Consider the following 25280-nt stretch of genomic DNA (forward strand, 5'->3'; position numbering starts at 1 on the left):
CGGCCCCTGCTTTGCGAATCACCCCGAAACTTTCAGGATAGGAACTGACCAGAGCGGGACCAACGTTTTGAAAATTCCGTGAAGTTTCATCAGCCGGCGCCAAAGTTATTAGGAAAAGAAAAAACGCTTTTTGAATAGAAACAAGGTTATAACTATCTACTGGCGACCGCCAATAGATAATACTGGAGACCGCCAGTAGATAATATATATAGTGTAGGGGGTCATGCTGGGAGTAGTGTTTTAGGGTTTAGGGTACTGCTTTGATGTTTGGGTAGTGTAGGGGGTCGTGCTGGGGGTGGTGTTTCAGGGTTTAGGGCAGTGCAGTGGTGTTCGGGCAGTGTAGGGGTTGTGCTGGGGGTGGTGTTTCCGGGTTTAGTGTTTCAGGGTTTAGGGCAGTGCAGTGGTGTTAGGGCAGTGTAGGGGTTGTGCTGGGGGTGGTGTTTCAGGGTTTAGTGTTTCAGGGTTTAGGGCAGTGCAGTGGTGTTCAGGCAGTATAGGGGGTTGTGCTGGGGCTGGTGTTTCAGGGTTTAGAGTAGTGCAGTGATGCTTGTGTAGTATAGGGGGTCGTGCTTGGGGTAGTTTTAGGGTTTAGGGTAGTGCAGTGGTGTTTGTGTAGTGTAGGGGGTCGTGCTGGGGTAGTGTTTTAGGGTTTAGGGTAGTGCAGTGGTGTTCAGGCAGTGTAGGGAGTCTTGCAGGGGGTGGTGTTTCAGGGTTTAGGGCAGTGGTGTTCAGGCAGTGTAGGGAGTCTTGCAGGGGGTGGTGTTTCAGGGTTTAGGGCAGTGGTGTTTGGGCAGTGTAGGGGGTCTTGCAGGGGGTGGTGTTTCAGGGTTTAGGGCAGTGGTGTTCGGGCAGAGTAGGGGGTCTTGCTGGGGGTGGTGATTCAGGGTTTAGGGGAGAGTAGTGTAGGGAGTCGTGCTGGGGCTGGTGTTTCAGGGTTTAGGGCAGTGCAGTAGTGGTTTAGGGTAGTGCAGTGGTGTTTGGGTAGTGTAGAGGGTCCTGCTGGGGGTATTGGTTTAGGGTTTAGGGCAGAGCAGTGGTGTTCGGGCAGTGTAGAGGGGTCGTGCTGGGGGTAGTGTTTTAGGGTTTAGGGCAGTGCAGTGGTGTTTGTGCAGTGTAGGGGTCGTGCTGGTGTAGTGTTGTAGGGTTTAGGGCAGTGTAGTGGTGTTCAGGCAGTGTAGGGGGTCGTGCTGGGAGTGGTGTTTTAGGGTTTAGGGCAGTGCAGTGGTGTTTGTGCAGTGTAGGGGGTCGTTCTGGTGTAGTGTTTTAGGGTTCAGGGTAGTGTAGTGGTGTTCGGGCTGTGTAGGGGGTCGTGCTGGGGGTGGTGTTTCAGGGTTTAGGGCAGTGCAGTGGTGTTTGTGTAGTGGGCAGCGCATGCGCTGCATCGCTAGGCGAGACCCAAAAAGCATTGCACCAAGATGGCTGCCAACACTTTCTGGATTGAAGTGTTGGCAGCCAATTAGAGCCAAGCTCGTGCTTGTGTAGTTAGGTCCCGCCCAGGTATATAAAGGTTGTTTTTCCTTTACTATATCAAACTACTGAACGGATTTACACCATTTTAAAAAAAGGGCGCTTTCTGAACCAAGCACAACCTTTTTGCCAAATTTGGTGTAATTCCGTTCAGCAGATTTGTATGTAACCGTGTCTAAAGTTTCCTATGGGAAAAATGATTTTGCGACTGCTATTTTTTGAATTTCTCAAAAACTACTGAACGGATTTACACCATTTAAAAAAAAAAAAAAAAGACTCTTTCTGACACAAGGGCTACCTTCTAGCCAAATTTGGTGCAATTCCGTGCAGCAGTTCGGGCTGTAACCGTGTCTAAAATTTCCTATGGGAAATTGATTTTTTGACCTCTATTTCTTTAATTTCTCTGGAACTTCTGAACGGATTTACACTGTTTAAAAAAAAAAAAGGGGCTCTTTCTGAACCAAGGGCTACCTTTTTGCAAAATTTGGTGTAATTCCGTGCAGCAGTTCGGGCTGTAGCCGTGTCTAAAATTTCCTATGGGAAATAACATGGGGAAAATGCGTTTTAGGACCCCCCTTTTGTTTTTTGGCCGCCGCTTGACGAATCGCCCCCAAACTTTCAGGATAGGAGCTGACCGGAATGGGCTATAAGTTTTGAAAATTTTGCGAAGATTCGTCTACCGGCGCCAAAGTTATTGGGAATAGAATGTTACGATTTTCCTATGGATAATAGGTTCTAACTATAACTACCTACCGGCGACCGCCAGTAGGTAATATATATATTACCTACTAGCGTTTGCCAGTAGGTAGTTATAGCTAGAACCTTGTTTCCATAGTAAAAGCATTTTTTATTTGCCAATAAATTTGCTAGGGGTAGTGTTCTAGGGTTTAGGGTAGTGCAGTGGTGTTTGGGTAGTGTAGGGAGTCGTGCTGGGGTAATGGTTTAGTGTTTAGGGTAGTGCCGTGGTGTTTTGGTAGTGTAGGGGGTACTGCTGGGGTAGTGTTCTAGGGTTTAGGGTAGTGCAGTGGTGTTTGGGTAGTGTAGGGGGTACTACTGGGGGCAGTGTTTTAGGATTTAGTGTAGTGCAGTGGTGTTTAGGTAGTGTAGGGGGTACTGCTGGGGGTAGTGTTTTAGGGTTTAGGGTAGTGCAGTGGTGTTTGGATAGTGTAGGGGGTCATGCTGGGGGTAGTGTTTTAGGGTTTAGGGTAGTGCAGTGGTGTCTGTGTAGTGTAGGGGGTAGTGTTTTAGGGTTTAGGGTAGTGCAGTGGTGTTTGGGTAGTGTAGGGGTCCTGCTGTGGGTAGTGGTTTAGGGTAGTGCAATGGTGTTTGGGTAGTGTATGGGGTCATGCTGGGGTAGTGTTTTAGGGTTTAGGGTAGTGCAGTGGTGTCTGTGTAGTGTAGGGGGTAGTGTTTAGGGTTTAGGGTAGTGCAGTGGTGTTTGGGTAGTGTAGGGGTCCTGCTGTGGGTAGTGGTTTAGGGTAGTGCAATGGTGTTTGGGTAGTGTATGGGGTCATGCTGGGGTAGTGTTTTAGGGTTTAGGGCAGTGCAGTGGTGTTCGGACAGTGTAAGGGATCGTGCTGGGGGTAGTGTTTCATGGTTTAGGGCAGTGCAGTGGTGTTTGTGCAGTGTAGAGGTCGTGCTGGTGTAGTGTTTTAGGGTTTAGTGCAGTGGTGTTTGTGCAGTGTAGGGGGTCGTGCTGGTGTAGTGTTTTAGGGTTTAGGGCAGTGTAGTGGTGTTTGTGTAGTGGGAAGCGCATGCGCTGCATCGCTAGGCGAGACCTAAAAAGCATTGCACCAAGATGGCTGCCAACACTTCCTGGATTGAAGTGTTGGCAGCCAATTAGAGCCAAGCTCGTGCTTGTGTAGTTGGGTCCCGCCCAGTTATATAAAGGTTGTTTTTCCTTTACTATATCAAACTACTGAACGGATTTACACCATTTTAAAAAAAGGGCGCTTTCTGAACCAAGCACTACCTTTTTGCCAAATTTGGTGTAATTCCGTTCAGCAGATTTGGATGTAACCGTGTCTAAAGTTTCCTATGGGAAAAATGATTTTGCGACCGCTATTTTTTGAATTTCTCAAAAACTACTGAACGGATTTACACCATTTAAAAAAAAGAAAAAAAAGTCTCTTTCTGACCCAAGGGCTACCTTGTAGCCAAATTTGGTGTAATTCCGTTCAGCAGTTCAGGCTGTAGTCGTTTCTAAAATTTCCTATTGGAATTAACATGGAGACAACACGTTTTGGGACCCCCCTTTTTTCTCGGCTCCCGCTTGGTTAATCACCCCGAAACTTTCAAGATAGGAACTGACCGGGGAGGGACCAACGTTATGAAAATTTCGCGAAGATTCGTCAACCGGCGCCAAAATTATTGGGAAAAGAAAAAACATTTTTTGAATAGAAACAAGGTCCTAACTATAACTATCTACTGGCGACCGCCAGTAGATAATGTTTCTGTCAATATGTATATGTATCTCGCTGGGCACATATTTTTTTCTCTATGAATACCCAGACAGAACCACTGATCTAGGGGGTGGTCGGGTTGGGGGTTGGTGAGAGGGGGGCTTGGTGTTGTGTGTGTCTGCCAGACTTGTTATTTCCAACGTTTACTTCTCCTGAGATAGCTTTCTGATTCTGGGAGGTGGAGGTCACCAGATGGTTATGGGACTGTCTCTGTGGGGTGGGGGCTGTGAGATCCAGTATAGTCTGGTGCCCCCCCCCCCCTTAGAATGCGTCTCGCCCTTGCGGGCGGGCTCCACCCCTGTGCGTGTCAGCTTGTGTTTCTGTACAGTTTTGAGTGTTGTGCAGTCGCTATTAATGAAGGGTCATGTTGCATTTCTCTAAAACTTGCTATAATGGCGTTGGACGTGTGTGTGCATGTGAAAGAGAGACTGGGTATTGTGTGGATGTTATGCATTCTGCGTGTTATTTGTGTTTCTTTGTTTTACTATCTGCATTACGGTGTGCTTTGTTGTGTAGTCGTTTGCATGTATGGTTCGGAGTGTTGCTGTGTTTGTGTGTGTGTGTTGCTATCTGAGCTGCCGTGTGGACTGTGTGCCTTGTGTGTGTATTAGGGACAGGTGGGGGCCTGTTCGTGTCTTGCCCACAGCTGCCCTCTCTCCCAGCTGCTCTCCCTCAAGCCTTGTAGGCCCTACTCCTAAACCCCCCACTACACCTCTCTAGAGGTCAGGCTGCTATCACTACATGGAGGGTGAAAGATGCCTTGCGCCCTGTATCAAGAAAGAAAAAGAAAGAAAAAAGAAAGTAAGAAAGGGGAAAAAAAAGAGAGGAAAAGTGAGGAAAAGAAAGAGGCAATGGAAAGAAGAAAGAAATAAAAAAAAAATAAAAGTAACAAAAGAATGAGGGAGAGTGGTGGTGAAAGGTCGGACTTAAGAGGAAGGAAGCAGGAAACAGAGTGACATTCGCAGCCATGGATAGAGTTTGCAACAAAGATCTCCTTTTCACGAGGGGTCTGTGAAATTCACGAAATTTGATTTCGCATAACTGCACGTAATTTTGGCAAAATGAACACAAAATTACTCCTAATCATGGGAAAGACAAGTTCGCCATTCTGAGCTATATTTTAGTGCGAAATGAGCCCTCATGTCAAATTTTGGCACGAGGACGCATTTATCAAAAGCACAGTGATCAGCGGCCACTCGCGTTCTGTTGTTCCCATGCCTTCCCGGTTGGTTTTTACCACAAACGGCATGGAATTATGTGAAATGGCATGATGGAGTCATTTCAGGAATTCCACACAACAGTGTAATGCATTTTCCTAGAAATTACACAGCAGTAATTTAAATTTCACCAAAGCCTACTTTTTACCCCCGTAGAAGGGATCACATTTTATAACATGGCACTACTATGGTTTGAATCTATCTAGTTCACCAGTGTCTCTGTGTGGAGCCTCCCGTCAAGCCAACCCCTGTTTCTTGTGGTGCACCCCAGGGCCCGGTAGTGGTACCTTCACATGTCTATATGTATTTGGAACCCCTGGGGTCACCACTAGCAGAGTCTCTGTCACCTCTGTGAACATGAAACCCAATTATTCCTTAAGGTGTCCGGAGCCTCTGCCCACCCAGTGCTGCACTGTCTACCCAAAAGAAAAATACTAAAAAAGTAAATATCTAAAACTGAGCAAACAGAAAAACAGATTTTGTTTCTCTTATGCCCAAAACCTGACAGGCTTCTGAATAAAAATTGAATAAAAATAAGCAGGTCTGCTGGTTTTTACCATCAAACTGTTTACTCTGCCAAATTCTTTGGAATCATATTGGACCGGAAACGTAACCTAGAACCCACTTTAGCAAGCATTGAAAATGCAATAGGTGTAGCCTTTGATTACGTTAAAGCCATTTGCTTTGCAAATGGTATTGTATAGCAAAGCGAATGGCTTTAACTTAATCAAAGGCAAGACCTATTGCATTTTTAATGCTTGTTTATTTAGCCACAGCAATTATGCATAGGGGCCCAATGATGCAACGTTTTTGACATTAATGGAGATTTTCATGGAAATAAGTATCTGTAGTCCCCCTGTAGCCCGGCCTGCTTTCGACCCTTGGGCTTCCACATAATATGAGAAATACCCTCTAGAGGCACTGGATTTATGCACCAGGTTTCTTGTATGAATATGATGTCCTAATCAGATATAGTATTAATCCAGCATGCATTCCCTATCTTATTCAATAGCCCATTCACATTCCTTGTTGCAAACTTAAATCCTCCCTCAAAGGGCTGACATACTGAGACCATACTTGGTGCATGAATGGTATATTACAGGTACTAGTATTATCATTGTCATTCGCCATAGAGGGCTTAGCTACAGCCAGCCTACAAACTGGATTTGTCCCAGGGATAGGTTTATGACCTTTTAAGGGACAGTTGACTTGCCTGGACAGCTAGAGTCCCTTCCCCAATAGTTCCTTGAGTCCCCAGCATGGTTTTGATCAGAACTGAGTCATTCATTATCATCTAAGGTATTCAGTGCTTGATATTCATTTGGCCCTGCGAATTCCGAGCAGTATGGCAGATATGGTCTTGGAATCACTTTCCTCTCACTCTCTGTGGAGCAACCGTTATGTAATGAATTCAATGTTTTCTTCTGCAAAATGGATTATAAATCAATCTTTGATACATAAATATTATACTTTGACGGTATAATTCAGCATTGAGTGCGATTCATTAATTTATTTTGTTTTCCTTGTTCTTCGCTTGCCTACATTGCAAATTAATTGTTTCCTCTCATGGTACGACAGAGCAGAGTGGGAGAAGATGGGGCTGGGAGAAAGGGGGTTCTGCTACAACACTTCAAAGAAAAATGTACTAGGAGAGGGGAATAAATTGTTGCCAGAGACAAAATTATTTTGGATGCCACCATTCATGTGCATTTACTGCTGCTGATACAGTGGCCAGAGAGGTTAACACCTCTATAATCCTATGTAGGCATTCATGGCTCCATATTTCTGGTTTGAAGTCAGAGGTACAGCAACATCTCATTAATCGACCCTTTGATGTCGAGCACCTCTTTGGCCCATAAGTAGATGAATTGTTATTTTTAAAAAAGGAATAAAAAAACTCAAGGAAATAGCAAAAAGCATGGGGGCCCACCAGACTCCACCCACCAGGGGTTCCTTTCTCAGGCAGTGGTATATGGACACACCAAAGACTATTTCATCAGAACAGCCCCAGTCATATGAACACCTGCAGCATTCATTCCATCAGCAAGGGGGTAGGGACTACACCAACTGAATTCCATCCGCAAGGGGGTAGGGACTACACCAACTGCACATATTGGGGTAACAACAATAGGGTCAGAGGCAGTCACCTCCAAAAATGAAGCCTCTACCTCCCAAGCATCGACTTGCCAGAAATCCTTTACTATCGCCTTTCGGTGGGATTACAGGGGTTTCCCCCACGTTGGGAAGAAATCACCACAGACCTCTGGGTTCTAGACCTCATTCAGCATGGGTATTATCTAGAGCTTCTCTCAACCCCTCTAAACATTCCACTCAATGCACACACCTTAAGTGTAATATACGTCCGCCAAGAACAGGTGCACGTGCTCCTACTCAATGATATCATAGAGCCAGTGCCCTTGCAACACCAGGGCAAAGGGCCTTATTCCCTATAGTTTATAATTCCCCAAATAATGGCTCTCCTAGGCCAATTCTTGACCTAAGGCCCCACAATAAATGCATCCTCTGGGAACATCTCCATACGACAGCCCTATATGATGTTATGCCCCTGCTGCAGGAGCGTGACTACAGGAGACCACCCTGAATCTGAAGGACACCTACTTCCACATACCCCTCCATCCTGTGCATCGACGCTACCTTTGGTTCATGTTAAATGGACAACACTACCAATACAATTTAATCCCCTTTAGTAAATACCCTTGGCACCGTGGTGACACCAAGCACCTAGAGTAGAAGTGAGATATCTTATCTGTCTCACTGGTGCAGGGACACCCTTAGTCTACGGGTTCACAAAATGAGGATCGACACTGGAGTGGAACAAAACACAAGTTTATTATATCTCATGAGATTGGCTCTGTCATACAGACACTACAAGTGCCTGAGAGGGAACGAACTAGAACAGTTTCAAACCTACCTTTTATACATTTTGGGCACCATAGGAATTCACCAAAAACCCCTTTCTCATGGTTACATCACACTTTACATAACCCTCTTATGGCATTTTTACATAATGCTTACTCAACCGCTTACATGCTGAACTGTGGAATACTGATAAACCCCTACCCACGTCATCTTTGTAGATAGGCATGGGAGGTTACAGGAGTTGGTGGGCAAACAGATAAAGCATCTGTTCACTTGGGCCCTTTGGCAGGGCAGGGCTGCTTACTGTGACACACGAGCATTATCAGTATAACCAGCTTTCTAGTGAACATGTAACTTCTGACTTTATGAAAGTCCCCGCAGAAACACAAAAATGGGGGCTGAGAGACAAAATGGAAGAGGAGTAGAGGCTAACTTAACAGAATACATTTTTTTTACTGTTCAGCAGTCCCTCCTTTTAGACTCTACTAAACACATTTTGTCTAATTAAACAATAAAAAATATATGTTCCAGATACATAAAACTTCATGAGTACAGAAAGCATACAAGAGAACATATTAACATGCTTAGTGATATAATCACCATGACCACCATATATTCCTCCACTTCTAAATATGATCATTATGCCTGTGGGTTACCATCATCATCTGGATAACTTGCTATATTTAGCTCTTTATTACGACCTCCTATATCAAAGGTAAAAATCTTACTAACATTTGCTGCCCATAAAATTCCAAGCCGTGCAAGAGCCAATGTGGGAGAATGGGAGTGGTATGAGAGGCGTTCCCCCTTTTCCTGGTGTGCAGGCAACAATTCACAAACCCAACAATCAAAAAATATTTGCAATACTATGCGTATAATGTAACATTTGAATAAATGAATTGTTCTGGTAAGAAGACCTATGTTTCTCATCTAACCGTGAAAGAATACAATAATAATGTTGAGGGGTAGGTGTTGGGCATACAAGTGTATTCGTAGAAATTTCACATTTAGGAACCAAGCTATTACATAAATACTCATAACACTAGATAAACTTGCTACCAAATAAATTAATGTCCATTTATGTTTAGTCTCTCTCGACGCAGGGTGTTGAATATCCGGGCGTTCTTCCTCCATGTTTGGCATCCAAAAATCAACAATGTCTTTAACTGTATTGTCTCTTAAAAACGCTGCACAAAAATGTTATTTTTCAAAAATGTCTATAGTTTATGTCCAATGCATATATCCATCAATGGGGAATTTCAGAAAGAAAGCCAACATTTGAAACAATCAAACAGCATTTTCACCTCAATCAAAATCCAAGCTAAAAAAAAAAACTTGTTGAAGACTTGCAGTTCAATAAAACCATAGTAATGAAAAAGAAAGTCAATATAGCAAGTATTCAAGAAAGATCGTCCACAAATTCATCCCCTACAGCCTGAAGGATCGAAATAGATTGGTTTTTTTTTTCAAGAAATATTTCTGGGCCAACTGGTGGAAAGTTCAGATTCTATTTCTAACCCTGGGCAGAGCAAAGTAATGTACACATGGATAGTATCAGCTGTTTTCTGCACCACAAATCTTCTTTCCATTCAAAGATTCTTTTCTCTTCAGCTCTTGACAGTTCTCAGTTATTTATTTCAGCATCTCTTGACTCTTTATCAGCTTGCCAACAGGGTAGCTCATACAGTTCAAACTTTGCATTACAGAGTTCATTCAATGTGGCATTCTGTATTTTGTTTTCATGCAATTTGACCACTCAGGTGCTGAGAAACTCTGACAGAGCACTACCAATCCTTTGCAGGTTTTCAATCCAAGCTTTTTACTTTTATTATCACTTTGATCATTTTCAGACGTTTCAACTATGGGTGCAAATTATTTTTCAAGGGACCACTGCAGACATTTTGGATACCCTTTCAGACAGCTTTTTTCTTCCTTCATTCGTAGGCCCACAGCACTAATTTTTCCTTCAGCCTCAAAGATAAAGATCAAGCCTCAAAGGGTGCTAGTTTTCCTGGAACGTCTGCCTCTTTTTCCCTTATTAGGGATGATTGCTTCTTGCATTGCCATAACTTCCCATGCCATACTACGTATGCGCTCATTGCAGGAATACCTCTTGGAAGAATGGTCCCAAGCAGAGGGCCATTTACAATATCTACTGTTGGTAAGTGCCAGTACTCCTCACTCTCTTCAAAGGTGATACAGCAATAACCTGTTGCAGGGCCAGCCCTTCAGCAACCCCATTCCACAAGTGATGCATTGCTAGTTGGCTGAAGAATGCATCTCCACAGCTTGACAGTTCGGGGTCTCTGGTCACCCCAGCCTCAGGGATTCCATATCAACTACTTGGATTGTCTTTCTATCCACCTAGCCTTCAAAGCCCCCTTCCAGAACATTCAGAACAAGGGTAGTTCTGGTAAAAGGCAGACAGAATGACTGCTATGTATTTATTACCTGCAGAAACAGGGTGACACTTACCGCATATTTCATCGCTACTGTCTTTTTGCAGAGTATCTTCCGGGAGTGGACTATGACTTTCCCAACCTGCTCAGCAGGCCTCATCAACAGGGCCACGAATGTGGACTCCACCCACAGGTTCTACTCCCTTACATCCAACGCTGGGGGTTCCTGTGGATAGCATTATTCACCGCTCGTGAAATCACAAAATGCCAAAACTTTGCCGCCAGGTTTCCACACCCATAATCCATGGGCAGTGCTCTAAGGATGAACTGATCATATTTGCAAATGCTTTTCTTCCTCTCCCACTCCTTCTGTACATGGTAAGGAAGCTCCGACATACATTTCTCAACCTTATCCTAGTGCTTCCCACATGGGCCAGACAACCATTGTCCGCCACTCTCTTCAAAATGTCTGCTCTCCTACAGGTTTACCTTCTAACAACAAAAAGGGCACAATCAGACTCACCAACCCCATGCAACTCAATCAATGAATTTGGAACCTGAGGTCTTAGAGTTCGGCTATCTAAAGCTCGCACAAAGATCATAAACATTCTTAAAAAAGCCCACAGACGTACTACTAGAGCCTGCTATACTGCAAAGTGAAAATAGTCTGTTCACTACTGCAGTTCTAAAAATCTAGATGCCCTCAAGCAAGCAGTCGAAAACGTCTGGTATTTACTTCATCTTCAGAAATGAGGGTTAGCATATACCTCCATATGTCTACACCTTGCAGCGATTGCCACTTATATGCAGAACAGAGAACATTCTTCTCTTTTTAGAATCTGATTAATAAAGCCTTCATAGAAGGTCTTAACAGTGTTATACCACCTAGAGCTCCAGCTGCCCCTCTCTGGAAACTCAATGTGGTGTGCACTACATTGATGGTGCCCCAGCTTGAGCCACTGCACTCTGGCTGTCCTCAGTTCCTCTCCTAGGAAGTGGCTTTCCTTATAGTCATTACCTCACTAAGGTGTATGTTTGATATGTAGGCCCTCAATTTACGGGAACCTTTCATTCAGACCCATTCAGATAGGATTGTCTTTACAACTGATGCTAAATACTTTCCTACGGTGGTTTCTCCTTTCCACCTTAACTTAACAATTGAGCTACCAGCCTTTTCTTCTCACCCAGACCCTGTGTTGGAAGAGACCCTCCACACCTTAGATGTTGTAAGAGCCCTAATGTCCTACATTGATGGAACCAAACCTTTTCATGAAATTCAGCAGCTTTTTGTAATTTTTGCTAAACCTAATAAAGGGCACACAGTTTCAAAAGCTGGCATAGCTAGATGGATTGTTAAATGTATCCAAACATGCTAGCTTAAAGCAACAAGCATTGAAAATGCAATAGGTCTCGCCTTTGATTAAGTTAAAGCCATTTGCTATGCTAATGGTATTCTATAGCAAAGAAAATGGCTTTAACTTAATGAAAGGCGAGACCTATTGCATTTTTAATGCTGGTTTTGAATAATATTTTCCCCGTGCACGCGGCCCCCTCCTCCCATCCTGGTAGATGCCAGCTGCCACTGCTACCGAGTCATGATGACCCTTCTACGATGCTGCAATGGTCAGATAATGTACCCTTCTGTCTCCTAGGAGTGATTAAAAAGGGTGTCATATAGTGCCAAGAGCCTTTCACCAGGCTAGTGTGTGCTTTATAGCTGCAGCCACGCAGTTGGTGTCAAAGCATTTCACACTGGGCTCCGTGGCTTACAAAAATTGTGAAGAACCCTAATGAAGTCTGGGAATTGGAGACTGCGAGAAAAAAAAACATGCGTCTGGGTTGGTCTGCGGGACGATTTTTCTTGAGGTACACATCTTTCCGAGTTGAGCTTAATTATGAGTGAAAAACGAGCCACCTACAAAATCTCTACAATGCTGATGTCCTATTTGAACCAATAAAAGCAGGCCAAGAATCTGTTTGCAACATCGCTGCTTGCCCTTTGACTGTGTTCCTTTTTAACACTGAGGTGGCATTCTATACAAAATGAAGGTGGAAAGTATGGAAGGAACAGTTAAAAGGGCAGAAGTATGCCACTTCATGTAATCTAGGAATATATTGAGATCTGGGCTTTTAGAAGGTTGCAATGGCTCTGCTCAGGATACCAATTTTGATTGGTCTTTTAATTGTTATCTTGGTATTGGGGGGTGGGGGTAGCTCAGCAGTAGACACTATCCCCACCTTTAATGGGTTGCACAGCCCCTGTTTTTTGTCATCTGATATAAGTATATTTTTCAGAATCCCTGCCTTGTGCATGCTCCCAACTAAATTAGTGATTTGTCCCACATATTTGGTCTATAAACTTGCACACAGCACAATTCGACATCCAGCGAATATCAACACACCTCTAGCTACTCCATCTAACAAGAAACATTAGCCAGAATAGTTCTAATGCATCTAACAGAGCACCAACAAAACGCCCCCTTTAAGCAACCACTCCCCAAATATTCAACACAACACTTAACCAGCACTCTGAACTGCCACCCAAGACAGCACAGATATTCCACATGGACTTGGATTATTAATGAGTTCACAACAGAATTCTTGGTAATAAACAAAGCAGGTTGAATGAGGTTGCACACAAGCACGGCAGAGGAGAGAAAGAGCTGGTGTTCGCTTTGCACACATCTTCCGTCAGCACAAAAGCAGCCCATACATATACACTCACAACTTGTCAGAGGCACCATAGAGTTGGGCGTTACCAAGCTCACAACACCTATGAGCTTCACAAGCAACGTGCCACCCCATAACGCATTTATCCAAAACCCTGGTTAAAGAGTTCCTATCGGCAAGAAACCAAATTCACAATTGCCAGAGATACATATTTCAAGCTGGATAATGCACATTCCAATTTTCCTAAATGTATTCAAATTAGTAAAGACGTGAGACAATATACACCAGACACTACTAACAGCAGCACAATCCCAAATACACACATTAAATCTCACATGTTGACAACACCCACACTACTGATATCTTACTCCATTAGAAATCTGACTCTAGCCTGTGACTGAATCCTCAAGACCAAGGCATGAGATATCTCTAAAACATAACATGCACTGTCACTCCCATCAACTGACTCCCAACAATCCTCGAAGTCATTGGTGAAGAAGGCATCTTTGAAAACAGAAGGCATAGCTCTGTGATGGGCTCGTCCAATAAAAGTATCATACTGCCACTATCTGCTATTAAAGGCTATTTTCCAAGTGTGCTCTAGCAAGAGTCGTCCAAGAATAGGTCTATGAAAGAAGTCAAGGAACTAGTCGCCTGGTAAACAACCCAGTGAAGGACGCAGGGATGAGGGTGGGAGAAGGGCAACCAAGGAGTCGCAGGACCCTCCGAGAACCAAAAACACACAACCTGAAGGGCGTTACACTTAATGTAATTTCTTTAAAACCGCTTCTTTCTCAATGCCATAAACAGCTCTCCACACAGCTAACACTATTAAAATGTTTACTATAAATCGGGTGCAACAGCATCACTCTGCCACGTAATACACAGGTTCTAAGGTGCTTGCCAAGGGTTTTTTTGTGCATCTCTAAACTCGGAACTGTGCAGGATTTATTTAAAAAAACAACAACAAAAAACAAGACTTTCCATTCTCAAGTGCCATTTCTTTATTTTAGAAGGGAGTTCTTTCATGAGGCATGGAAAATCTCTCCTACCTGGTGGTAGTTTTCCAACACCATAGCAACTCTGCCAAGGGTGTCTTCTGTATACTACAGGTGCTGTCAGTGCACATGGGTCGAGCTGTTTGTAATCACAAAAGAGCCCAGGAAAAACCACACCTACAAGGCAGCAGTGAGTCCAACACCCCTTCTTTTAACTACTATGTAAAAGCCAGTCACCAAGAGAATGATCAAAGCTCATCCTTGAAACTAGAACATGTGAAGCTAGGGTCACCAGTGATTCCGCGGACTAACAGGGGTACCCTGGGCCCTAATGCAAGTTAAAAAAAAAAAAGAAAAGAGCCAGCCCCCATCCCATGGTGGATGGTGCGGTAGTTAAAAATCAGCCGTGGAAGGGATGCAGTCGACTCCTGGTACCACTGCACCTGTTGCACTTCAGATTGCAGCGCCCCAGCGCTGTTTCGGTACTATTTCGAAACGAGATGTGGGATTCTGAGTATTTTGACCAAAGTAGCAGATGAGGCGGTTTTTTTAAAGGAGCAGGAGACATCTGAGTATGCTACAGAACACAAAGCCCATTCATTCAGAAGTGCCTGGAGACACTAGCATCCTTCTTTGAGGCACGTTTGTAGAGCTAGGCGATATATTTCTCAGCTTGGAAGCTGGTGAAAGAGCTAAGTGAACTAATGATTCCACTGTAAAAACGTGATCACATAACGTGTAAAGCGCTCTAATACCTTTGGGTCTAGCTAGCGCTATACAAATCTCAAAATAATAATAGGCTACAAATACAGTCTTTCATCCTTCAGAGGTCGAAAAAAAAGGAGTAGCACGGAGTTGGGTAGTAATGTACATATCCGTGCCTGATTACCAAACAAACGGTAGACAGTGCTATGTGTAGTTAATTGTGTTATTTTTGTCTGCCACAGCCGTACATAAGTTTGCTCAACAATACTTTTTCCGGGCTAACTAAACCTAATTCTACATTAAAAGTTATATCTGTGGTGTACACATTGCTTGCACTGGCTGCGCTTTCAAAAACTTAAAGCGGTGCGAAATATTTGACGAGTCTCAGGCCACACATAATGAACTCACCCCCGCAGCTAGTGAAACTAGGTGCAAGCGGCACCGAGTGATGAAAAACAGAGGTGTAATGAGCAATACTGAACAAAAGGCGCGCCCTCTGAATTGTTGTGGTAGATTTAACACCTTATCTGTGACGTGGCCAAGGTGCGAATGGCGGCGTTACAAACTACAGTAAGGTTCCTGCAAGAGGACTGCAGCGACATGCGGCAGATGAGGAGCGCGAATGATAAAAGAGAAGTGGGAAGGTGAGAAGCCAATCAAGGAAGGGGCAGAAAGGATCGGGTTGCAGATCAAAAGATAGCAACACAAGGGGAGCCTTGGAGTGATGCGAGGCGCTTATTGTCTGTCCTGCAGATGGTCGCAGGGAGGAAGGAACCGGAAGGAACGGCAGGATGCAGTAATGAGCGTTATTCAATACGTGTGGGAGAATGGGCGAGGGGCACTCACTGCAGGCGCTCTGCCTCTATACTGGGAGTAAATAAACAAACACGGGCCCGCAGTGTGATTGCTCATTTCTGGCTTTAATAGGAAAGTTATCAGAATACCTCACACAGGAGAAGGTCGCCAAAAGATAGGTAAACTTGCACACACATAACGGCATGGCCACGCCCACTCTCATCTGGCGTCTAACTTGGGTGCACTCAAAGAAAGATGAAAATAGATGTACTGATAGAAGACCATCGAGACGTGGTGTCCTTCCTCGAGACAATTCCTTTCTCAACAAGCATACAAAAAAAAAAGTGCTTCAAGCTGTAATAAACCTACTGTGTCACGCCGCAGGTAAAAGATCCAATCCCGCTGGGCGTGGTTAAAAGGAGACAGGCTGGCAATAAGCAGCGATTGGTATGCCTTGGGTGCAATAATTGCACTGCCTTTGGCATAATTTGTGACGCCAAACATCGCGCACGAATGAGAACTGAAGGCAGAGCTGGGACACGGTTTTTGGATTCGTATCGATTCCAAGAAGCCTCGTATGACGAGGCAGCGCATGCGCTGCCTATGTCAGGCCGAGACCTAAAAAGGGTTGTTCCCACTCCCCTTAGGCTACACACTTATTAGGAAAAAGGGATCAACAATGTTTTTTAAAGGAAATATTCCCACAGTGGACGTATGTAAACCATCTACATGGTCAACCCCACACACATTTACAAAGCCTTACTTTCTCAATAGGCTGAAGTTGGCCAAACTATGCTACAAACTTTATTTCAAACATCTGCATCATCCACTAACTAGCCACCGCTGTGGGGAGTGCTACTTTACAGTCCATGCAGAACATGGGTATTTACAGCCACACGTGCTATGAATGGCAAATATTACTTACCCTGTATGGTGGCTCTTAACTTGTAGTTCTGTAGATTAACATTTGTCCACCTTACTCCCTGTAGTCAGTGTAAGACGAGGGTTGGCGGCCAGTCACATACCTGCAACAGTAACATTAATTATTCGCATGGACACCATATTCTCACACATCACTACTCCATACTCCCGCTCACCCGATGTTCGGAAAACAATCTAACAATGGGATCGGTGCCCATGAGCATTGACAACTAAGGGAGGAGTCAAATACTACCAGTACCTTGTGACTCAAAAATACTATTTCAAACAAAAAGAACTTGCAACGTCCAAGCCCAACACTAAAGTATGCAAATCATATGAATCTACAGCAGGACAAGTTACAAATAGATGCTTGCATGTTAAGTAACGTTTTCCTTCTTTAAAATTAAGATAATGTAAAAGATTATATAATTATTATAGTTTGTGGCAGATTTACGATCTGGGTAAAGGTTGGGATCAAGGTTGGAGTAAGGATTAGATGACCAATCGGGCTTAGGTCCCCGGTTAAGGTTAGGGTTGCAATCGTTTTCATTACTAAGGCTACGTTTAACATCTGTTATAGTATGGTAAATGGAGGGGCCATTGTCTTGTTAAGAGTCACAATTTGAGTCAGTTTAAGGGTTAAGATAAAGTTTATGCCTTTTGATAGGATGGGTAGGAGTTTTTTTAATGGGTTGGAGTTAAGTTTCAGTGTATATATAGAAATCATTTTAGACAGAAATACAATCGCAGATCAGACAGAGAAGTTTGATGTAAAATCAATATTTTACCAATTGATGCTTATTCAAACAAATAGATTCAATTATGTGTTCATTTCAAGCCTAGCGTGATTTATTTAAATTGTTTTCAATAAAACAAGTGAAATTGAAATGCTCTGAAATTAACCGAGATTAAATTATCATAGAAAGATATTTCTTAAGGGGTCTTCCTTCTCAGGGTGTGTGTTTTTAGCTAAAGCGCCGCAAAACTGTTATGATTTGTGAAATATCTCCTATTGAGACGAGGACATGCTCCTCCTATGTGGCTAAACAGTTGCATAAGGGAAGCTAGAAAGTGCATTACCAAACATATGTTTTCCTTTCTTGCTGAATTTGCGGTATTCCTTGTTTAAGTGGAATTTGCTAGTCTCTTCCACATTTTTTGGTTTGTGTAAATCAAGCCCTGTGTAAAGTTACTTTTATGCACAGGTGTTAACGTACTACTTTTGTGACTATGCAAACCTTCTCCTGAGTAAGCCTTAAAAGCTGAGCTGGTCGCAGGTTGACAGGCATACGCTCGGGGTGTCATGTACATCAAAGATATTGCAGATGTCACATCTGTACACAGGGTATAACTCCACATTTGTGCAAATGTAAAAAATTAAATCTTGTTCCCCATGGGGGAGGACTTGTTCCTCATGGAGAAAACCCTTCCCCCTACATCCTTCCAGCGTTAGGTTATGGTCTGTTCCCCTTTCAATCATTTCCAGGGTGGTAAGGTGTCAGAGGAGTTTGTGAATGGCAAAAAACGTTTACGTTTTGTGGTTGCTCAAAAACCTTACAAGGCCAACCACACCTTTATCCTCCCCTCAACAGCCATAGCGGCATAGTTTACTACAACATAATTGCACTCAGCCGTGCCATATAATCATACAGTAGTAACAGCATTTAAGCCAGCCATGCATCTTTTGTTGGAATTCTGACAGACCTACTAGGAGCTATTTTTGGCAGTAAATTACATTTATGGCTTTTTGAATTGGGCCCTTCATTTTTCTCAGAACTCTAGTAAAGTTTAGTGGCTGGGAAAGCCTAGACCTCAGTCATTATAGCCTGTGACATGTAGCTGGGTGTTGGCTCCAGGGAGGAGAAATGGTGAAATTTCAGTAACATATATACAGTTTCTTACTGAATGTCTGAGGGTCGATAACTAGCCATACTTTTAGTATGAGGTGCCCCTGGTAGTCCCAGGTAGATTGTTTGGTAGAATTCCAGATCTGATGAATATAGAGGAGAGCCTGGCTTTGGTGTATTTCACTGAAAGTCATGGGGGTAGTTAAATTAATTAAATCCTCTGTTCACCAGGTGTGACTCAAGATGGTGGAAGGGGAAGAGCTGATCCTTGGAGCTCCTCTGGCAGCCCATATACGTAATCCCCCCTCTGCCTTGAGAGAAAGGCATTCTATAAAATAGTCCTTGTGTATTGTAACTGTTCTTTGTAAATCACTCTAACATCCATTGGGCCTGGACTGTGCTATGTAGGTCTCCAAAGGTAAGCACAAATGATACCATCAAAACTAATCCATCTCATGAACTCACTGACCTTGAAACCATTGTCTTTGACAACAATCAACCAGGTGATAGATGGAATGCTTACATTAATCTCAGCGACCAGCAATCACTTGGGTTGTGTTAGAAATGTGGTTTCTGGGTATCTAAGGTATACACCCAGGCCAGCAGGACCCACCTCTCTAATCAGGGTAAGCTAGATACACAACTGAGATCCCGTGCTCACCCTCTGGTAGCTTGGCACAAAGCAGGCAAGCTTATCAAAAGATGCAATGTGTAAAGTATTTGCATCACACACACAGTTACACTATGAATACACCACTAAAAGACTCCACACAGATTTATGAAAAATAGCTTAATGTATTATCAATAAAACCAAAACAATAAAAATTTGATAAGTACTTCAATTTATACTGGTTCAAAGTATCACATTACATGCAAGATCTCCAATCAGTGAGGTCAATACGATTAAGTGGTGACTGGTATGTGCTATTTACTTGCCGTTGCGGGAAAACAGTGCTCAGCCGGGGCACTCTGGGTGTGGCTTTCAACGGGTCCCTCGGGACCGGGGGTGTCCAACAAATGTGAGTGAATGTGTTGGTGTCTGGCTGGAAAGGTACTGTAATTAGAAGTTGGATCCCTGATGTCCCAGAGTCAGAGACAGGCGGGCCGTGCTGGACTGTCCTTGCTTGGTTGTGGTAGTTGCAGTGGTCTGACGGATCAGGAGGAGACCTATTTATTTATTTTATTTTTCTCCTGGTCGAGCCCCTATGCGGCGGAGGCACATGGCTGACTGCCAGCTTCTGCTAGAGTGGCGGGAGTGATGCTGACGACGTTGCCTCACTCCACGTTGCCTTGGCAATGCGTTAGAAGGAAATGCATCGGGGTTGTTAGGCACTCAGCCCGAGGCACCACTTCTTGTCCAAGGCTTCATTATCAAGTTCTACTGTGTGGGGCATGTAGCACTGATTGTGATGACGGGAAGCACTCAGTAACTTGAAGTATAATCGCTGGGTCTCCCAGGCCAGAACACTTCTTGCTTTCAAGATAGAAATGCTAATACTTGGTAGTTTAATCTGCCGGACTTAGTCCCAGGGCAGCGATGATGCAACTGAGTTCTTCATGGCCCTTAGACTCTAAAACGGGGGCAAGCCAACAAGCCCTTGGAGAACACTTAATAGTAAAGCACAGCCCAAACCGTAGCCGGCAGCAGGCCAGCACAGCAGAGCAGTTAGAAAAGTGTCAGTCCCTCCTGGTAGCACAGCACTTCCTTCTTGTTTAGTTGCAGATGTAGAGGCAGCGATGTATGGTTACAGGTCCTAAAGGGTCTGATTTGGTGGGGACAGATCCCCGTACTCTTACTCAAAAGTGCATTTGATGTAAGTGATGATTTCAATGGAACTCTCTGAAGTGCACAAGGATCCCTTTCCACCCAGCCCTGTCTGCCAGGCTAACCCTGAGGGGTAAATCAATGCTTTGTGTGTAGATAGGACACTACAGATTGAACTGTAAGTGTTAGACCCTCCCATTCCTCCCCTGCTCAGGGAGACCCATCAAAATGCAAATGAGTGCTCAGATTGCCGATAAGCCTCACCTTCCTTTGTTTGTGGCTGTCTAGAGGGAATACACAAAGTGTAGCTGTCACCCAGCCCAGGCATGTATTGGAGACATGGTGCAAAGCACACAGTTATAAGCACAGAGAAATATCCACTTTCTAAAAGTGGCTTTACTAGCATAGTAATGTGAAGCCCACTTTCACTAGTAAGGAGGATTTATTATTACCATAACAAACATGAAAAGCATCTCCTCTCTGATCGGGAATTACCACTTGATAGTGTATGAGGGAATTCCCAATGCTAGCCTATGAGAGGAGTAGGCCTCACACTACTGAAAAATGAATTTAGCTGTGTCATTACCAAGACCTATAAAACATAAAGGTGCATTCCCTACCTTTTACTTACCCAGCATCCTGTCCATGGGGCTAACTAGGCCCTACCTTAGGGGTGACTTCTATGTAATAAAAGGGGAGTTTAAGGCTTGGCAAGTCATTTTAAATGCCAAGTCAAAGTGGCAGTAAACTGCACACACAGACTGATGGCCAGGCCGAACGTCCCTGGGGCAACTTGCTCTGCATCCTAGTGCTGTACTTTTGACTTATTCAAATGCATAGCCGGACTCCTAAGACTCGCACTTATAGTGGGGGTCTAGCTTGAATGTGGTCTAATGGAAATGGGAAATACCACGACCAGTAGATAGGGAAGTGGTTCTGAGAACTGTGGCACGACAACACTAGAGTTCCGGCCTAGAACGGCTGTGTGTATTATTTGTGTATGATGTGTTCTGCTTTGTGTTTGTATATGAAATACTTTTATCATAAAAGCTAAAATCAGGCTGGACATTACTTTATTGTGGCTACCGTAATACCACTTTCCCGAGAAGAAGTAGGTGATGAAAGGATTTAAATGAGGTCTGTGAGGGTGTGATCATGTATTCTAAGAAATGAAATTTCCTCTACCCTACATTACAAAGATATAGCAAGGCACTAGGGAGCTTTGTAGCTTTATAAAGGAAATACCTCTGCCTTGGTATCTTGCAGTGTTCTTAGTGACTCACTATATCCATAGAATTGATGGTGTGACATACATGTGCAGCTTTGTTACATATACAGAAAATATACTACAGTAGATCCCTATTTTGGAAATTGTACATATAACTAGCTTATCCGCTAAGGCCAGGGCAGGATACCAGTGTCGGAAATGTACTCCTGTAGGTTCACGCCTTCCATTTGAATTCTGGATCTGATGTTTTTTAAAGGGATCTATGGGCACTTCTGCTACTACACACTAGTAATGGAGTTCACCACTGTTTCCTCTGCTCCTTTCTAATTCCTCTTCTTTTCTCAGTCCTTTCCTTACACTTCTTTTCTCCTCCTTTCTGCTTCTTCTTTCTTTTGTCTCGTTTCCTTGTTTTCTTCCTCATTTCTTCATCCTCCCCTCCTTTACTCCAGTACTTATCCTTGCTCCTCTTCTTTCATCCTTTCTTCATCTGTCTTGATGTCTTTCCACTTTCTTCTTTCCCTCTCATCTGACTCTATTCTTCCTCTTTCTCATCTTCCTTGCTGCACTCTCATCCCTTTCAATTCCCCTTCCTCCTCCTTTTCCCTTTCTCTTTTCTTTCTTTTAGCACCCACCCTCCCCCTCGCTTCCTCTTACTCGCCTTCCTCTTCCCTCCTTTCTTTTTTGAACTTGTTCTCACTTTTTCTTCCTCCTTTCTTGATTTTCCTCCTTTTTTACTTCCTTTCTCATGTTCCTTCTCCTTTCTTCCTTTGCTTATCTCCCTCCCCCTTTCGTCCATTTATCATTTTGCTTCTTCTTCCTCCTTTCTTCCTGCATTGTGGGCTGGTGTGATAAATTTCCTTTAAGTACAGCTAGCTATTCTAAATGTGATTCTGAATTCATGTGCTAGCCATTGTTGCTGCTCCAAAACATTGTTGTGATTGGATGTACTTGGTTTATCTGATTCGCTTGTACACCGGACCGTGGCAGCACGTTTAGGGAGAACACCAGTAGTGTGGTTAAACAAAGTTCCATCCCTCCAGTAGGGATATTGCACAGCACCGCATCACTAATCACAAGACCACTATCTTCTGCTTTAGGCACCACTTGGATGCAGGAGATCCTGACGCTAATCAACAGCAAAGGAGACCTCACCCCACTCAAGTCTTCCCCCAACTGGGAGCGCGTCCCCTGGGTGGAGCAGAAGACTGGTCGTGGGCACCTGGAGTCCCGCCCCTCTCCCCGCCTCATCACGGCTCACCTGCCTGCGCACATTTTCCCGCATTCTTTCTGTGGCTCAAAGGCCAAGGTGAGTTGTGGTCTTGCATCAAAGAGCAGAAGGGCCTTCTGAGAAAGAACAACACGTGAACTCTGGCCCAAAGGATGCCTTTTATTTTGCTTAACCAATTGCAGTGGGCTAAAATGTAATAAGGTTCTGATGTTTACTAGTTAGCCAATTGTGCACTATTATTTAGACTTGCATGTAAGTGCAAGCAAACAAGGGAAGGGGACTGCATACAAAATATTAAATGCACTTTAAAAGCTTTGATTTGAATTTTTCTCAATATTTAGGAAATAATGTATGATCATTTTATCAACATCAGAAGGATGAAACCTGATTTGGCAATGCCCTAAGGTAAACCTGGAACTTGCAGATTATTCAAACATGTATGTGGCAAGTCCTCAACTTCGTCTGAATAAGTGGCTGAAGTTGAGAAATGTAAGAGTGGTCCTTGGTTAATTTAAGTATGTTCTGCCCCAAAAGGTAGTGCTCAGAGTGGTGGCGATGGGGTCAGAGTACGCTTCTCTCTGCTTCGCATTAGCGGGCTGGCTCGTAGATTGACATCTCTGCTAAAGAGCCAGCTTTGTAGATGACCTTATGTTTACGTATCTAGCCAGGTCATCCTTTCGTCCTTCTGATGTTGACGGATTTCTGTAATGATGCCTGACACTCAAAAGTCAAGAGACCTTTCAGTTCGTGGTGTGTGCTCTGTAAACATTAAATAGTCGTTATCCAAGTCCAGAGCAGAAGGTCACACCTCTCTGCACAGTGTGACGCAGACAGGAGAGGGGGCACATGAGATTAAGGTATCCTATGTCTACGTCAGTAATTCTGCTTACGAATCTTATCGCTCTCCGTTTGATCTACGAAAGCAGATGTGTAAATACGTTCGACCTTGTCCTCTGGTCAAGGGAATTCTGTGTTCAAGCCAGCTGGGCCTAGGCCCTTTGTCATTCAGTGCCCAGTGGATCCAGGCCAAGTCTGCTCTGGGTAGAGAAGGCCTGTGTAGAAGTGTGTTACTCGACTGACCTCTAATTATGACAGGGTAAAGCTGTATATTGTAGTTGTGTACACAATGAAACCTAAATTCCTAGGCAATATAATTAAACAGCATTCCTCATTCTAGATGTACTGAAAATAGAGACAGTGTAAACACCAAACTAGAAAAATGCAATATTTAATAACAAATGTTCAAAATTGTAATCATATCGTTACATTAATAAATTAAAAACACAAATTTTATTAACATAATCGTGATTTGTCTAACTTATAATAAACATACAATCTCACTAAAATAAAAATACAATATCAAAACACAATAATGTGGCAATTGGACAATAAGTATTCGCGAGTTTCGGCGTGAAACATGCCTTCATCAGGAATAGCCACACAAAACCTAAAATTAATTTAAAAAAATACACTAAAAAACAATTCATATAGTGATAATTTTGCATTCAGTTAAAGCAACTGTAGTACGTTACACTGTGCAGAACCTAATTACATGGATTCGCTATACAGATTTAATAATTGAGTGACTTCATTGACAATCTGTTAAATTAAAACAATTAAGGAAGAGAAAGAGATAATGAATAATAAATAAGGTGAAATGAAAGTAAGAAAAAGATAAACTGAAGGCCCAAAGAGTCCCAACCTTATTTCTATAACACCCAGAGTGGTGAGATGTTTATATATAGATGCTTACTTTATCTATATAGGGGTTGAATTAAAGAACTTTCTAGATGGAATGTCTTCAAGTTTTTTTTTTGTAGAATAGAACCTGTGAGATTACATAAGTCAATAATAGGGAAAAACGAGAACGGGATAACTAGATGATCAAAATGAGGTTTAACTCTATATTTTACCTTAAAATATGTCACGACTATTTGAAGAGGTATAGTGCCGTAGTAACCACCTCTAGGTATCTTATGTGTGTTCATGTATGAACATTGGATTTGTAATGACCGACCTGGATAAACGATCTAATAAAGAGAGAACTATGAGTATTAATTTAAGGTCTCGTATATCGGGCAAGGAAGGTAATAGTCTAAACAATGATGACATTTACCTGATACAAGATTAGTAGCAGTTCACGATAAAAATGAATTGTAGTATACCGCATTGATGGCGGTTAACTAATCGGAGGCAAGATAGTCCTGTGATAAAAGACAGAGAAAGATAAAGGGTATGTCAACTTAATCTATATCTATGTATATACATAATGAAACATGCCGATGTATATGTACTGATCGTTGTTTAAAACTATATGTATCCTTAGGACTGTTTAGGATTTTTTCACATAGTAGTAAATCAGAAGTCGAGTTTGTGGATATTTTAATTAAACATCACTCAGGCAATCTAGAAGTGGATTTGTTTACCAAACCCACTGCCAGAAATACTTTGCTGCATTTTAAAAGTTTTCACCCTCGTAGTCAAAAACAAAGTATCCCCTTTTCCCAATTTATTTGGGTTATACGAAATTGCTCTAATATCTCAGATTTTGACAAACAAGCAACTAGTATGAAAGCCAAGTTTTTAGAAAGAGGATACCCTCATCGATTAGTCAGGGAATCCTATAAACGAGCGAGATACTATGACCGAGATCATTTACTTAAAACAGTCAGAGTCCACCACTAACCAGTTAGTATGT

At 43.1% G+C, this 25280-nt stretch overlaps 1 protein-coding gene across 1 annotated transcript in view; it reads left to right on the top strand.

Moving 5' to 3' along the window:
* The window catches only part of LOC146809680 (sulfotransferase 2A1-like), a 172062-nt gene that overhangs the window by 109071 nt on the left and 37711 nt on the right, over positions 1-25280 (top strand). The window contains exon 3 of the mRNA XM_085616528.1: positions 22452-22660. Within this exon, the coding sequence (XP_085472654.1) occupies positions 22452-22660 (209 nt within the window). The remainder of the gene's footprint in view (positions 1-22451; positions 22661-25280) is intronic.

This window comes from Triturus cristatus, chromosome 7, assembly GCF_964204655.1.
Source record: "Triturus cristatus chromosome 7, aTriCri1.1, whole genome shotgun sequence".
Taxonomy (NCBI): Eukaryota; Metazoa; Chordata; class Amphibia; order Caudata; family Salamandridae; genus Triturus; species Triturus cristatus.